The 17,126-nt window shown below is 43.8% G+C and overlaps 1 protein-coding gene across 7 annotated transcripts in view; it reads left to right on the top strand.

Moving 5' to 3' along the window:
• The window catches only part of LOC120405799 (broad substrate specificity ATP-binding cassette transporter ABCG2-like), a 46,590-nt gene that overhangs the window by 22,860 nt on the left and 6,604 nt on the right, over positions 1-17,126 (top strand). For 4 of the 7 annotated variants that reach the window (XM_039539550.1, XM_039539547.1, XM_039539551.1 and 1 more), the window contains 4 exons: positions 9,266-9,348; positions 9,926-10,015; positions 14,646-14,770; positions 15,937-16,091. In XM_039539550.1, coding sequence (XP_039395484.1) covers positions 9,266-9,348; positions 9,926-10,015; positions 14,646-14,770; positions 15,937-16,091 — 453 coding nt within the window. The remainder of the gene's footprint in view (positions 1-9,265; positions 9,349-9,925; positions 10,016-14,645; positions 14,771-15,936; positions 16,092-17,126) is intronic. The other 3 variants (XR_005598890.1, XR_005598888.1, XR_005598889.1) reach the window with 1 other exon arrangement.

The following is a 17,126-nucleotide window of genomic DNA, read 5'->3' as shown; positions in this document are numbered from 1 at the left end:
GCAAGTTTCCAGAGGGCTATGGCCACTCGCTTCTGCACAGTCAGGGCTGCTCGCATCCTTGTGTCCTGGCGCTTCAGGGCAGGGGACAGCAAGTCACACAGTTCAAGGAAAGTGCCCTACGCATCCTGAAGTTTCGCAGCCACTCTGTGTCATCCCAGACCTGCAGCACTATGCGGTCCCACCAGTCTGTGCTTGTTTCCCGGGCCCAGAATCGCTGCGTTCCACACCATGAACTTGACCCATTGCCACCATGATCTCCACTGCCCGGCGTACCCTGCTTTGTGAGAGGTCTGCGCCACTCTCCTCACCGTGCTGCCGGAGCCTCCTCGCCCGGTTTCTCAGCATCTGACTGTGGAAGAGGTGGACGATAAAGTGCGAGGAGTTGACAACGGCCATAAGTGCAGCGATGATCGCAGCGGGCTCCATGCTCGCAGTGCTGTGGCGTCCACGCTGTAACCGACCAGAGAAGGGCGCGAACAGATTTCCCGCCGGCGCTTTCAAGGAAGACAGGGAGGGCGGGATTGACGGTTCAATGACGACACATTTTTCCCCCCAGCATGCATTGGGGGGAAATCCCACAATTCAAATGGGCAGCGGGGAGTGCGGGAACTGTGGGATAGGTTCCCACAGTGCACCGCTTCCAAAGTCGAAGCTGGCCCCGTGAATGTGGACTAAGAAGTTCGAATTTGTGTATTTAGTATGGATACACAAATTCGACTTATTAAGGTCGAATCCACAAATTCGACTTAAGTAGATTCGAAATAGTCCTGTAGTGTAGACAAGCCCTTAAATTCTCAGTTCTGGGCTCCTCAAATATGAAAATTCTCATGGTTTAGTGGCTGAATTACCACCCTTCAATCAGTCTGATAGCTCCTAGAATTTCCCAAGTACCAGCTGTGTATTTAAACAAACATTTAAGGTTCTTTTAAAATAATATCAACAAATAAGACATTGAACAGACAAAGGGCAACTTGTTTTTATAGGTATATTTCTAGAGGGGCTGCCTTAGTGCTTCTTTGAAAGCTAATGACTTTTGTGAAGAAATGCATTTGACGTGTTGGGGGAACTGATTGAAAAGTCCTATTGCCAAAGCAATAAAGGATTAAAAGATGGAACTATAACTAATGCCAATCAATATGCTTTTATCGAAAGTTGAGGAATGTGCTATCATGCTTTGAGAAGGTTTAGAGTTTGGTTAGGCTGCTGCACAGCCATTATAGATCACCTTTTTTGTGGCTTTTTCCAACAGTTTCCTTTGTTCAGGACCTGACTCTCTGGTCATATTCCTTTAAAGTCCCATCTCTTCTGGGAGAGGACTTCTACCTATGCTCTCATCTGGGCCTAGTTCCTCTGACTGCCCTGTACTCTTTCTTTTAGGGCTTGTCTACACTACAGGACTATTTCGAATCTACTTAAGTCGAATTTGTGGATTCGACCTTAATAAGTCGAATTTGTGTATCCATACTAAATACACAAATTCGAACTTCTGAGTCCACATTCACGGGGCCAGCTTCGACTTTGGAAGCGGTGCACTGTGGGAAGCTATCCCACAGTTCCCGCACTCCCCGCTGCCCATTGGAATTGTGGGATTTCCCCCCAATGCATGCTGGGGGGAAAATGTGTCGTCATTGAACCGTCAATCCCGCCCTCCCTCTCTTCCTTGAAAGCGCCGGCGGGAAATCTGTTCGCGCCCTTGTCTGGTCGGTTACAGCGCGGACGCCACAGCACTGCGAGCATGGAGCCCGCTGCGATCATCGCTGCACTTATGGCCGTTGTCAACTCCTCGCACGTTATCGTCCACCTCTTCCACAGTCAGATGCTGAGAAACCGGGCGAGGAGGCTCCGGCAGCACGGTGAGGAGAGTGGCGCAGACCTCTCAGAAAGCAGGGTACGCCGGGCAGTGGAGATCATGGTGGCAATGGGTCAAGTTCATGGTGTGGAACGGCGATTCTGGGCCCGGGAAACAAGCACAGACTGGTGGGACCGCATAGTGCTGCAGGTCTGGGATGACACAGAGTGGCTGCGAAACTTCAGGATGCGTAAGGACACTTTCCTTGAACTGTGTGACTTGCTGTCCCCTGCCCTGAAGCGCCAGGACACAAGGATGCGAGCAGCCCTGACTGTGCAGAAGCGAGTGGCCATAGCCCTCTGGAAACTTGCCACGCCAGACAGCTACCGGTCAGTAGCGAACCACTTTGGCGTGGGCAAATCTACCGTGGGGATTGCTGTCATTCAAGTAGCCCACGCAATCGTTGAGCAACTGCTCTCAAAGGTAGTGACTGTCGGAAATGTCCAGGTCATCATAGATGGCTTCGCGCGATGGGATTCCCAAACTGCGGTGGGGCTATAGATGGGACTCACATCCCTATCCTGGCACCAGCCCACCAGGCCAGCGAGTACATTAACCGAAAGGGCTACTTTTCAATGGTGCTGCAAGCTGTGGTGGACCATAGGGGACGTTTTACCAACATCAACGTCGGGTGGGCGGGCAAGGTTCATGACGCCGCGTGTGTTCAGGAACTCTGGTCTGTTTAGACGCCTCCAGGCAGGCACTTTCTTCCCGGACCACAAAATAACGGTTGGGGATGTGCAGATGCCTACAGTGATCCTCGGGACCCGGCCTACCCGCTAATGCCCTGGCTCATGAAGCCCTATACAGGCGCCTTGGACACTGAAAAGGAACTCTTCAACTACCGGCTGAGCAAGTGCAGAATGGTGGTGGAGTGTGCTTTCGGACGCCTCAAGGGGAGATGGCGGACCTTACTGACTCGCTCGGACATCAGCGAAAGAATATCCCCGTAGTTATTGCTGCTTGCTGTGTGCTCCACAATCTCTGTGAGAGCAAGGGCGAGACCTTGTTGGCCGCTTGGGAGGTTGAGGCAAATCGCCTGGCTGCTGTTTACGATCAGCCAGACACCCGTGCTGAGAGAATATCCCAGCGGGAAGCGATATGCATCAGGAGGCTTTGAAAGCGAGTTTCCTCGCAGAGCAGGGTAACCTGTGACTGTCCACTTGATTTTAAGAGAGCCTGATCATAAACCAAGTTTTCCCACTTCCCAAGGACGTTTTAAAACTAAGGACATGTTTTAGTAATTAATAATAAATCTTTCGTTGACTTTGCATTTCTGTTTCTTCGTTGAAACATGGAAGCATTCTGTGCTGGTTAAGGTGTGCACTGATGGGTGGGTTTGCAGGAAGGGGCGAGGGTGCCGCCCTGGATAGGGGTTACCATGACGGCTGTGGGTTTGGGCGTTGGAAGGTGAGGGTGTGGGGAAGGGTGAGTATCTGCCCCTGGATGAGGTCTCTTTGGGGCTCGGGCACCGGGAGGATCGTGACTACGGTCCAAATGCATGTGAAGGGAAGCCTGCCTTTACATTCGGGATGTCAGGCACCAGGACCCTACACATCAAGGAAAGACCCGGGCAGCATACACCACACAGACTGTCCCTGGTGCCTAGTGACTGCAGTCTGTGCGTGCCCTGCAGTTGACCCTGCCCCAAGTCTGTACCCTGGTAATGTGGGCTATGCACTGTAATTAAAAATCCCCCACAAAGTCTTCTGACACGAGAAACGTGGACGGAAACAGAGAGTAACAGCAAACCGCTTTTAATAATGTTATACACAGTGGGGGTTGAAACTTGGATTTGGGACTGGGTGATCCTGTAAGGGAAGAACTTCTACAAATTTACAGCGAGAGGTGTCTTGTACTTTAGCGCTCTGCTGCGGTGCAGTGACAGTTCTCACGGCCCCTTCCGCCCCTCCTTCTTGTCACTTTGGGTGAGGGGGGGACAGGACTTCTTGGCGTTGGAGGCGGTTGCAGATGCACTGCAGGGGGCTCTCTCCTCCTGCCTGTGGTCTTGCAGAACATCTACAAGGCGCCGGAGCGTGTCCGCTTGCTCCTCATTAGACCAGCAGCGCTTGAGTCGCCTGCTGGTCTTCCTGCCGCCACCTATCCTCCCGTTCCAGGTGTGTGCGATGCTGCTGACACAGGCTCTCCTCGACTGTCTCTGCTCTGCCGCCTCCGCTCTGGAGCTGGCCATCAGTTCCTGGAACATGTCGTCCCTTGTCTTTTCTTTCGGCGTCTAATCTGAGCCAGCCTCTGCGAGGGGGATGGCGGGGCAGTCCGTGAAGGAGCCGAAGCTGTGTGATGCGAAAAAGTAGGTGATTTCCTTGAACAAATACATGTTTGCCAACAGTAAACACAGTCTAGTCATTTTCAGTTAAGAAGACCAAACAGGGAACCAAGTCTCAGGAGATCTCGAACTAGTCCGAGATTTCGAATACGCTCTCATTGGCGGCGCGATTGCACTGGATAGCGCATGCAAGCGAGAGAGACAGCTGCATCCTCTTGCACAAAGTCCTGGTAAGCCTTACAGTACAGACTGCTTATCAGATAGTGCTTAGCTGTGCTCTCCTGCTGGAGGCAATGTGCAAAGCAGAAAAGATGAGCGTTATGCGGCATCTCCCGCCAGTGACCGCGAAAGACCCCTGTATGCTTTTCCTCTGAGGCCTGCAACACGTGGCTGTTAAGCGAGGGTCATTCTTATGCAAAGTAAAACTCTGTTAAGCGAGGGTCATTCTTATGCAAAGTAAAACTCTGTTAAGCGAGGGTCATTCTTATGCAAAGTAAAAGTCTACCATGCACAATAGTAACAGTACACTAATTCCACTAATTAGATGCAGCACTTCCACAACGACATCACCCTGAGGCGTGTCAGGCGCACACAGAGAGAGCGGATGTTAATAGAAGCCCTGCACAGACCAGGACCCTACGCTGCCATGCTCGTAGAGGCGATGGTCCCCCTCTACCTGAGGATGGCATGGCGCGGAAGAGTGTGCTTCAACGGAGCACCCAATAAAGCACCTCTCCCAAGAAACCTCTTGCTGAGGCTTTTCCAGCTGCTCTCTGAGAGCTTTTGAAATATCCCCAGAGGACTATTGCTCCATTGCTGTTTGTGTAGACCTGCTGTTTGTTTAGTTTCATATTTAAAAATGTTTATATAGTATTTCTATTTTTTATATAAATCCCTGTTTCTTAAAAAAATAAATGTTTCCCTGTTTGTAGCACTTACCGCCTGATCCTTCCCCTGAGTCCGAGTCCTGGTTAACGGGCAGGGACGGTTGGTAGGGGATCTCTGTGAGGGTGATGAAGAGATCCTGGCTGTCAGGAAAGCGGGAGTGGGTTCGATGTCGCCTGCGCCGTCCTCAAAAGACCCTTCCTCATCTTCCCCATCGGCGCACAGGGAGGAGGAACTGTCCCGGTACACTATTCCGTCCTCGGAGTCCACCGTCACTGGTGGGGCACTGGTGGCAGAGCCACCTAGAATGGCATGCAGTGCCTCGTAGAAGCGGCATGTCTGGGGCTGGGCTCCGGGCGTCCGCTTGCCGCTCTGACTTTATGATACCCTTGTCTTAGGTCCTTCACTTTCACGCGGCACTGCATCGCATCCCGGCTGTATCCTTTGTCTTTCATGGCTTTAGAAACCTTCTCGAACGTCTTCGCGTTCCGCTTGTTGGAGCGCAGCTCCGAGAGCACAGACTCCTCGCCCCACACAGCGATCAGATCCTGGACTTCCGGTCACTCCATGCTGGGGACCTCTTTCTATTCTGGGATTGCCCGGACTCCTCTGCTGGAGAGCTCTGCATCGTTGCAGGTGCTGCGGAGCTCGCCCCGATGTGCAACCAGAACGTCAGATTCAAACCGCCCAGACAGGAAAATGAATTCAAATTTTCGCGGGTCATTTCCTGTGTGGCTGGCCAGAGAATCCAAGCTCGGACTGCTGTCCAGAGCGTCAACAGAGTGGTGCACTGTGGGATAGCTCCCGGAGCTGCTAAGTTCGATTAGCATCCACACCAAGCCTAATTCGAGCTAGCAAGTGCGAATTTAGCGTTACTCCACCTGCCGGGGTGGAGTACCAAATTCGAACTAAAGAGCCCTCTAGTTCGAATTAAATGGCTTCCTGGTGTGGACGGTTGAGCGGTTAGTTCGAATTAACGCTGATAAATTCGAATTAAAGTCCTAGTGTAGACCAGGCCTTAGTCTCGTCCCTCAACTTGATCACATCCTCCCCTGTTATTCCAGGTTAGGTTAACAGAGTTCTCAGGCTCCCTTAAACCCTATACTCAGCCAGAAAGGATAAATCTATGCATCCCTTCACAGGTTGATAAAGATAATTGTGTTGATGTAATAGACTTCTGTAAGACATTTGACTTAATATCACATAACATTAAGGTTTAAAAAATAAGCACTATAAAATTATTATGGCACACACTAAATAGATTAAAAACTAACTGGTAGATTTCAAAACATAATTGTTAGAGAATCACCAACTGGGGTGTTTTTACTGGGATTCTCCTGACATCAATTCTTGTCTCAACACTGTGCAAAAATGTTATTAATGGCCTTAATCATTCATCATGAAGTTTGCAGATGACAAAAAGATTGGTGGAGTGGTAAATGATAATGAGAAGTCACTTATACAGAACAATCTGGATCACTTGGTAAGCTGGGCACAGTCAAGCAATATACATTTTAACAGAGCCAACTGCAGGATCTAGGAACAAAGAATGTAGACTATATGTATAGGATGGAGAGTTGTGTCCAGGAAAGGCGCCTTAAAAGGACAGATGGGTCATGAATGTGACCTCACAGTGCAGTGCTATAGTTAAAAGGGTTAACAAGAATCTTAAATTTATAAACAGGGCAATATGGAAATGGCATTGGTGAGTCCATAGCTGGAATGCTATCTCCACTTCTGGTATTAATCATGCAGAATGTTCAGAGAAGAGTCACAAGAATGATTCAAAGTGTGAAGATATCTTATAGCTAAGAACTTAAAGTGTTCAAGATGCTTAGTTATTGAAAAGAAGGTTAAGAGGTGACTTGAGCACAGACTATAAGTACCTACTCAAGGAGAAGGTATCTACTACTTGTGATTGGAACAGATATCCAAGGAAAGTGGTAGATGTCCCCGTGTCTCAATGCGTCACAGCTGAGAATACCAGATTCAGGACAAACTGCTGGAAAATAGGGCAGACTCACCCTCAAACTAGTGGGTATTCTTCCATAAGATATACCAAGCCAGTAACAAAAGTAAACTTCTTTCTCACCACACTGGTTAACAGGAAGTCAGAAATGCAGTCTCCTTAGGCATCCCAGCCCTTCTTTCACCACCCAGACACCAGACTATATGATGAGTGGTTATTTAAAACCATTTTCATCAAAGGGTTCTTCTAATCCCACATAGCCAGGTCAATATATAACTCAGATCTTACCAAATAATCGCGCTGTTGCCAATCCTTTAGTATCTAATATCTAAAGGTTTATTTCTAAGAGAAAAGAAAGAAGGGAGAGTTAAAATGGTCAAGGAAAACAAATACATACACTTATTGCAAAGTTCTTGGATCAGGTTTGTAGCAATGATGGAATAAACTGCTGGCTTGAAAATCTCTGGCAACTTCCAAAAAGATTGGAAGGTCCTTGGCCCATTGTTTGGAATGCTCCTTTTAGTGTAAGTCCAGAGATCAGAACAGGAAGGAGTCCAAATGGAGATGCTTCCAGGGCCTTTTATGCTTTCTCCCATGTGGAGGGAAAGCTCTCAGTCTTAGTTTGTGGAAAAGTACAGGCACAAGATGGAGTCCAGGGTCACATGAGCTAGTCACATGCCCTTGCGTGTTTTGATGAATCATAGAAGCATTATTACCCCATATTCTGGCTAAAATGTCATCAGAAAGGCATATCGAGGGGGGGATACATTTTTTCTGTGGCCCATTATGTTAATTAATGGGCCATCAACTTGAATGGTCCATTCACAATGTGTTAGCTAGACTGGATGCCAGCTACCTTGTGGGTGTTACTCCAGGAGCAAACACATTTGAAATACAGATAGTCAATATTCATAACTTTGGTGAAAAAATGATACATGCATACAAACAGGATAATCATATTTAATAGATTGTAACTTTTCCATTGATACCTTACATGACATACCTGGTATAAGATTTGTTGTATTCATATAACAGCGAGAATGATATATATGGTCATATTATAATCATACATCACAATGAATTATTCATTACTTATAATCTTTAAATCAAGATTGGATGCCTTTAAAAAAGTTACTGGGTTTGATGCAGGAATTTCTGGGTGATATTATATAGCTATGCAAGGGATCAGACTAAAGATCACGATGGTCCCTTTTAGTCTTAAATTTATAAATCTATGAAAGCGTTAACCATAGATATATAGAAAGCAAGTCTCCTTGTAATTTCCATACTATATTCTGCTCTCTTTCTGATATAGAGGAAAGATAATCACAACTTAAATATTTGTCCTGACTGCAAATTCCCAAATAGATACAAATAACCATCAAAGACTATGTTAAACTCTTTATTTTCTTAATGAAGACATCCAGAAGCCCTAGTGAGGAGTGACTTTTGAGCTGATATATAGACTTACTGATTTTTCTCAAAAAATGTTAAAGCTGGAATTGTTTCATCTTGCTTATATGATCAGTTGACCTCTTAGAATGGTTGATGGCAAGCATCGGATGCCACCCAAGAGAGCTCTCCAGGAAGACATAATTGCAAATTTGTCAATTTATCTTCCTATATCATCTGCAATGAGTGTCACATTTCCTTTTTTCTCCTGGTCCACAGATGCACTTCAGTTTTTTGTAGATGCTATTCATGTTGCTTTCATCTGCAAGATTCCAGAATGCCAACTATTTTCTCTCATTGTTGTCATAGTTTTTATTGCAGACCTGCTTTGGCTACTCTACAGATTTTCTATACTGATCTTGTAGCTGATTTTTGAGGCAACAGTGAATGAACCAAATGTTTATTTTCCAGTAGGGAGCATATCTCTGGATCCCTCTCATTAAATCAGTTTTAATATCTGTTTGAAGCAATCCTACCACCTTTGAGCTGTACAGTAGCTAGCCATACATCTTCTACTATTAAATTGTTTATAGAAATTGCACAAATAAAGTCTAAGAATTTATTACAATTTGTTTGAACAGTGATACAAAAATTCTGTGTTGATGTATAATTCTTGTTGGTTATAAAATCACATTACTGTGATCAGAACGTAGAATGAAAATAGAATACAATAAAATACTGTAGAGTATTTTGTAAAAACATTTTTGTCACTTCACTAATGAGTAATCGCTGTTGCTGTTTAGTTAGGTTATTACTGTAGTTATTATAATTTTCAATTATAATTATCTGTAATAAAATGCAAATTCTTACTTGCTTTTTCTTTCAGCTGTGTATTACAACTGGTCTGGGAGTAGTTGTAGGAGCCATTTTCTCTGGAATAAAAAATGATTCCAGTGGCATTCAGAACAGGTTAGTAAACATGGGAACTGAACATTTTAATAGGGCATACAGATCACACTGGATAGTTCATTTTGTTTAGATTTTTACTTAGCCTCTGTTCTTGTGCTAAAGTAAGCAGACAGCTACACACTGTAGAAAATAAATTACATTTTTAAGAAGTATCTGTGAGAGAGGAAAAATAGTGTTTGTACCATGGTAGCATCAAGAGACCATAGATCAGGACCCCACTGTGCTGGTCACTGCACAGTCACAAACAAAAAGACAGTCCTTGCACTAAGGAGTTTAATAAGATCCATAAGGTTATGTTACATGGAGCAGTACCTAGGGTATATACAACAAAGGGAGTTGATGGACTACATGGGAAGCAGTTTCCACCTGTCCTCAGCCAGAAGTTTGACTATTTTCTAACGTAAGATCAAAACGTGACTATTTCCGGTAAACAGTTAATTTGCTTCCTGCATCTTTATTCCATTTTCATGTAGTAACAGTATACCCATCTCCCTCTGATAAATGTTCTGCCTTCCTCATTAGCTAAAAAAGCTATGTGCATAGCTAATTTTCTTGCTTTTGTTTGTTCTTTCCATAGAGTTGGTGCTTTATTCTTTTTGACCACCAATCAGTGTTTGAGCAGTGTTACAACTATTGAACTTTTTGTCACCGAAAAAAAGATATTTATGTAGGTAAATCCCTATGTAATAGAAAGCATTGCATGTTGTTTTATTTGATGCTGTATCAGTTTATCTTTAATTTATACACTGCCCCTTATCTATCTATCAGTCATCTTTAGGGTCTATTGATGAATTTGTTACTGAAAGCACAGCTTAGCATTTGGTCCTAAGATAGATGTGGACTATACCATCTCTTTCGTATGGTATTAACTCAAAAGTTTAATGATAATGAGAATGAGCATTGATAACTGTCTGCTTGTCATTTTAACAGAAACTATTCTGGAGCCGGAGGCAGAGCTTGAATAGATTATTACCACTTTGTCCTCCTCAGTATTAACCCTAATTACTAGTCTCTCTCAATAGAAGTATAGCCCCCAAACCAGAAACTGATTATCATTGTTATACGTTTAATAGATACGGTCAAAAACTCTACTGCCAGCTAGTGTAAAAGAAGTCAATTTTCACATCTATGATGCCAGCAATCTGGATTTCAGGTAATTGATTGTCACAGCTGAGGAATACGGCATTGTTAAAGTGTGAGAAACAGAACAACTTTTAAAGCTGTGGTGGTGTTCCTGTTTCTTGACTGATTAGGCAAAATGCCTGTCTTCAGGAAGAGGGATTGAAGAAAGTCACGGGCTATAAATTTTCCATGGAGATGTAGCAGTTTAAGGAGAAGCAGACTATAAACAGGATTAGGGGAATTTTAGGAAATATTTTTTTTTCCCCTAGGCCATTCAGGCCCTGTCACAGATACCATTTAAGAAAAGTGAAGCTACTATAAGATTTATTGGCTGGATGCAGAATTTAAATACAACTTTCTCTCGCCACAATCAGCTGCTCACATGTAAACTAATCAAATGTTATAAAGTTTAGAGAAACAATTCCTTGATATTTTAAACACGTGTTTCTTAGAAATGCTTATTCTAGGGCAGTGATTCTCACTCACTATAACTGGCTCTGTGGTTGAGGGGAAAGCAGTGGATGTGTTATTCCTTGATTTTAGCAAAGCTTTTGATATAGTCTCCCACAGTATTCTTGCCAGCAAGATAAAGAAGTATGGGGTGGATGAATGGACTATAAGGTGGATAGAAAGCTGGCAACATCATCGGGCTCAACAGGTAGTGATCAGTGGCTCCATGTCTAGTTGGCAGCCAGTATCAAGCAGAGTGCCCCAAGGGTCGGTCCTGGGGCTGGTTTTGTTTAATATCTTCATTAATGATCTGGAGGATGGCGTGGATTGCACCCTCAGCAAGTTTGCAGATGACCCTAAACTGGGAGGAGTGGTAGATAGGATAGAGAGGGACCTAGACATATTAGAGCATTGGGCCAAAAGAAATCTGATGAGGTTCAACAAGGACAAGTGCAAAGTCCTGCATTTAGGACGGAAGAATCCCATGCACTGCTACAGAATAGGGACCGAGTGGCTAGGCAGCAATTCTGCAGAAAAGGACCTAGGGCCTACAGTGGATGAGAAGCTGGAGATGAGTCGACAGTGTGCCCTTGTTGCCAAGAAGGCTAACGGCATTTTGGGCTGTAGAAGTAGTAGAACTGCCAGCAGATCGAGGGACATGATCAGTCCCCTCTATTTGGCATTGGTGAGGTCTCATCTGAAGTACTGTGTCCAGTTTTGGGCCCAACACCTCAAGAAGGATGTGGAAAAATTGGAAAGAGTCCAGCGGAGTGCAACAAAAATGAGTAGGGGTCTGGAGCACATGACTTACAATGAGAGGCTGTGGGAACTGGGATTATCTAGTCTGCAGAAGAAAAGAATGAGGGGGGATTTGATAGTTGCTTTCAACTACCTGAAAGGGAGTTCCAAAGAGGATGGATGTAGATTGTTCTGAGTGGTAGCAGATGACAGAACAAGGAGTAATGGTCTCAAGTTGCAGTGGGGGAGGTTTAGGTTGGATATTAGGAAAAACTTTTTCACTAGGAGGATGTTATATACCTATCTCATAGAACTGGAAGGGACCCTGAAAGGTCATCAAGTCCAGCCCTCTGCCTTCACTAGCAGGACCAAGTACTGATTTTGCCTCAGATCCCTAAATGGCCCCTTCAAGGATTGAACTCACAACCCTTGCTCAAACCACTGAGCTATCCCTCCCATTGGTGAAGCACTGGAATGGGTTACCTAGGGAGGTGGTGGAATCTCCTTCCTTAGAGGTTTTTAAGGTCAGGCTTGACAATGCCCTGGCTGGGATGATTTAGTTGGGGATTGATCCTGCTTTGAGCAGGGGGTTGGACTAGATGACCTCCTGAGGTACCTTCCAACTCTGATATTCTATGAATCTTTCCACACTACTGTACCCCTTTCAGGAAACTGATGTCTTGCGTACCCCCCGAGTTTCACCTCATTTAAAAACTACGTGCTTATAAAATCAGACATAAAAACACAAAAGTGTTACAGTGCACTAGATGGGCCAGATTAACTCTCCTGTGATTTTGTGGGCCCCTGTATACAAGTCTTTTTCCTAATTTAAAACAAAATGATCACAATTATGGTATCAAGGCTATTAACGCTATACTAAACTTGCCTTTTAATAAACATAAAGCTGTTCTGTGGTTACATTTTAGTCTTAAAACATGCAGAATATAGGTTTCAGAGTAGCAGCCTGAGTTTTTTTTCCTCCTGCTAACGATAGCTCATCTCAATTGATTAGACTCTGCCTGTTGGTATGCATACTTCCACCTTTTCATGTTCTCTGTATGTATAAATATCTCCTGTCTGTGTGTTCCATTCTATGCATCCTGCAGAATATAGTTATTTCAAAATAGCCTACTTCTTACCTTAGAACAGCTGTTACATTACTTTCTTTCTGGGAGCGAGTTAGATGCAGGGGGGGATTCTGACCTGGGGCAGAGGATTGGGGTACAGGAGAAGGTGTGAGGTACTGGCGCTGTCCAGGAGGCGCTTACCTCAGGCGGCTCAGCAAGGCTCAGGCATCCTGCCTGCCTGCCTGCCATAGCCCCACACCACTCCTGGAAGCGGCCAGCTGCTGGCACATCTCTGCACGCCCTTGGGGGGAGGGGTACAGCGTGACTCTGTGTGCTGCCCCGTCCGCAAGCACTGGCACTTGCAGCTCCCATTGGCCAGTTCCTGGGGCTGTGGAGACGTGCCAGCAGCTGGCCGCTTCCAGGAGTGGCATGGAGCCACAGCAAGCAGGCAGCCTGCCTGAGCCCTGCTGCAGCCCTAGCCCGAGGCCCTGGGATGCAGCCCCTAAAGCCCCTGCGTTAATCCGGCCTTGAGCACTATTACTGAAAAATTGCTTATTTTCTCATTTTTACCATATAATTATAAAGTAAATCAATTGGAATATAAATATTGTACTTACAATTCAGTGTATATTATATACAGCAGTATAAACAAGTCACTGTATGAAATTTTAGTGTGTACTGACTTCCCTTGTGCTTTTTATGTAGCCTATTGTAAAACTAGGCAAATATCTAGTTGAGTTGCTGTATCACTGCAAGACGTCTGTGTACCCCTGGTTAAGAACCACTGTTCTAGGGCACATGTAATAAAGTCTGTATCCACAGTGCAGTCGGTGGGCTACCACCCTCAGTATCAAAGTTTCTGAGCTTTAGCCTGGAGCCCAGCTAGCTCAGGTGTAAAGTGCTACCAACTCGCATAAGATGTTTCTGTCTGTGGACAGGATCAACACCTGAATAAGAGACCAAATTAACTCTGCAGCAAAGATAAGCGTAAACAGGCTTTTCGCCATTTAGCCCCAAGTGAAACTCACAAGAGCTGGTCCAAGAAGTACCTACAATCAAACCACTACTAAGTCATAGTGACGACCAAAATAATTAAACTGACCATTTGTAGGACACGGATCATACCAAAAACTAGCACTGTGATATTAAACTTGAGCAAGGAGGTTTTTGGGGTTGTTGGGGTTTTTTTTGGAAAATTAAGAAGATAATCAAAAAGACTCTAAAGTCAAAATTAAGGGATAAAAACACTAGACTCAGCATGGAGCTTGCTTAAGCAGTTCATAATTCACGGAACCGATGCATCTCCATAACTAAAAGTAGTACCACGAGGACAAGAAAAAAGCAGTATGGTCAAATGGCAAAGTTCAAGAGGTTATTCAAGACATAAAATCAAAAAAGGAAATATGTAAGTATATCTCAGAATCAATAAATCCACTAGACTGACAGGAAATAAACGGAACAATTAAGGAATACAAACACTGCAAAGAAGTTAAATGATTTCTTTACATCTGTCTTCACTGCAAAGGATGGAATGATTCAGAGAAGGTGACAATGATTTGAGGCACAGAAAGAGTTTCATATGAAAATAGATTGAAGAGAGTGGGATTGTTTAGATTAAAGATCAGATGAATAATATAGTGCTTAACTAAGCTACAAAATAATGAACAATAAGAGAAGCTCAGTCAGTAATCCTGTGTACCCTGTATTATAAGGTTTCAAGAGCTCTTTAAAGTGTTTGTTAAAATGTAAGTTGGTCACTATAGATCATGGCAGGGATTTAGGTGCCCAGATTCTATTAAAATTAATGTCTGTTGGGTGTCTAACTCCCTTAGGCTGCTTTGACAATCCCAGTCTATATGGCTTCATTGCTTTATTAATGAAATATAGTCTGTAATATACATATATATTTCTGTGTTCTAGACATGAATATATCAGTGGTTACTACAGAGTATCTGCATATTTTTTCTCAAAGATAATAGCTGATTTAATACCCATGAGGACTTTACCAAGCATCATCTTCACCTGTATAAATTATTTCTTAATAGGCAAGTATCCTATAAAAGAAAGCTGCTTCAAAATGAACTATGGTCATTCACTCTTTCCTTTGGCAAATAATTCAGGTATCCACAGGTGGTCTGTTTGCACGTCTTCCTTACAGGGTCCTAGTCCCATTTTTTATTTTTTCCCTCCCTATAGCATATAGCTTATAGAAAACCTTTATTCTGGGGGTAGGTTGGTAAATAGATTGTTTTGAAGCTACTTACTGTTAATACAAATCTGAAGTTAGCTTTGGTAAGCTTTTATACTGATTTATGCATTCCTCCCAAATTCTGTGTATGCCTTTTTATGATTTGTCTAATCTAATGGTTATGGAGCAAGAGACCCAAGAGTATTAATGAACTTGACTTTTCTACAAGTTAACTATGCTAATAAATTGATTGGACCAGATCTGCTGCCGGGGTAAATTGGGTAGCTTCACTGACATTACTAGAGCTACACCAGTTTACACCAGCTGAGGATCTATCCAGTTATTACTATTCATGATGATAAACAATACAGTACCATTGTGCAGTGCCTAACAGGGATTAAAAAGACATCATCCCTGTCTTGACAAGATTACAGTCTAATACGATCAAATCAGACTGCTCACCATGAATGAAAATAACAAAAAATAAAAATCTTGGTCTAAATTAGGCAAGCTTAGATCAGAAGGGTATCAGACAATAGAAGAGGGCAGAGAGTAAACCACATATAAATGAAAATATTATAGTGATTTATAGATTCTGATATAAAGTATAGACCAGTAGAGTATATAGAGGAGAAGATATCATGAGAGTAAAAAATCAAGGGTGGAAAACAAGACAAAGGAGTGGGTTTTGAGCAGGCATTTGAAAGAGGTTGTTTAGCGTGCAGGAAGGGAGATGACCCTGTTACTCCTTCCCTGCAGCTGGACTACTTTATTTGACTCAGCTTTAGGTACAATGGATATAGGTTTCCATTCTAAATGCCTATTATAATCCAAGATATTAATTTTCTTTAAAGTGGTGTTCATGCAGTAGGACAGAACACTTTATGGTTGATAATACTCCTTTTCTGCAAATAAAAGCAAACTATGTACTGTGGTACTACAAAAAGGTATGTGCATAAGTACACACTAAAACCCTCATCTAGGAAAAGACAGACTGAGACTTTTTTCCCCCCCATTTCTTAGGTTTCAAGCCAACAATTGGGGCCTTCTTTATCATGATGGTTACCCTTATACTGGTTGCCTACACAGCCAGTTCTATGGCTCTGGCTATAGCAACGGGACAAGATGTTGTGGCTGTCGCTAATCTCCTCATAAATATTTGCTTTGTTTTTATGATTGTGAGTGATACATTTTTCTGTTTTTTCTCTTAAATGTTTGTTGTACAAAAGAAATGACAATGAAATGCCATGTTTTTAAAAAATTATGTGTGCTTTGAAGCACATCAGCAGAGCCCTTTGGAATTTTAAGAATACTGTCTAATCCCTCCTTTTGATATCAGATCACATTATGAACACATCTCCTGTAAAGTGAGACAGCTCAAGTAAGCAGATGTAAAAAAAGCAAAGTGGCCCAGAGCAGTGGCTCCCCATTGCTTTGCAAGTGACTAGCGTTTGATGGGTAAGAGTGGTCTCTGACTCCTTAAGCGTTATTACCTCTGCAGAATTATATGACTTAGACTAGGTCTACACTGGGGGGGAGGGGAAGGGGCGGAGTTGAACTAAGATACGCAACTTCAGCTACGCGAATAGTGTTGCTGAAATCGGCATATCTTAGGTCGATTTACCTGGCCATGAGGACGGTGGCAAGTTGACCGCTGCTGCTGCCCCGTCGACTCCGCTTCCGCCTCTCGCACACGGAGTTCCGGAGTCGATGGCAGAACGATCGGGGATCAATTTTATCACATCTACACTAGATGCAATAAATCGATCCCCAAAAGATCGATCACTACTCGCTGGATGACATAGTCCCTTTTAAGGGTATTTTGCATGGCCTTGGCAAGTATGGGTGTAACTGCTGGTAGTGTTGCAGGAGGGAGGAAAGCTTTTGGAAGATTCTGTGGAATACACCAGAGCCTAATCAAAGTCCTTGAACTCAATGATTGTTTTTGTCCCCCTCTGATATGGATTATTCTTACCTATAAAGAGAAAAATCTATTGGATTGCTCTTCCAGAGCACATTACGGAGCTTTTCTTTTCCAGGGCAGTGGTGATTTCTGCCAGCTTTGTTTATATTTTTTACCCATTGCCTCTCTTGACCAAGATTTAGGCCTTTTATTTCTATACATAAGTCATGTCAGAGGTTCGTTGCTGAGGAACTGCTGGATTTCCTCTTGAGTTCTTCCTATTTTAGGATGTCAAAGGTTAGAAAAGGGA

This window comes from Mauremys reevesii, linkage group 5, assembly GCF_016161935.1.
Source record: "Mauremys reevesii isolate NIE-2019 linkage group 5, ASM1616193v1, whole genome shotgun sequence".
Lineage (NCBI taxonomy): Eukaryota > Metazoa > Chordata > Testudines > Geoemydidae > Mauremys > Mauremys reevesii.
This window is presented reverse-complemented; position numbering and strand designations above follow the sequence as displayed.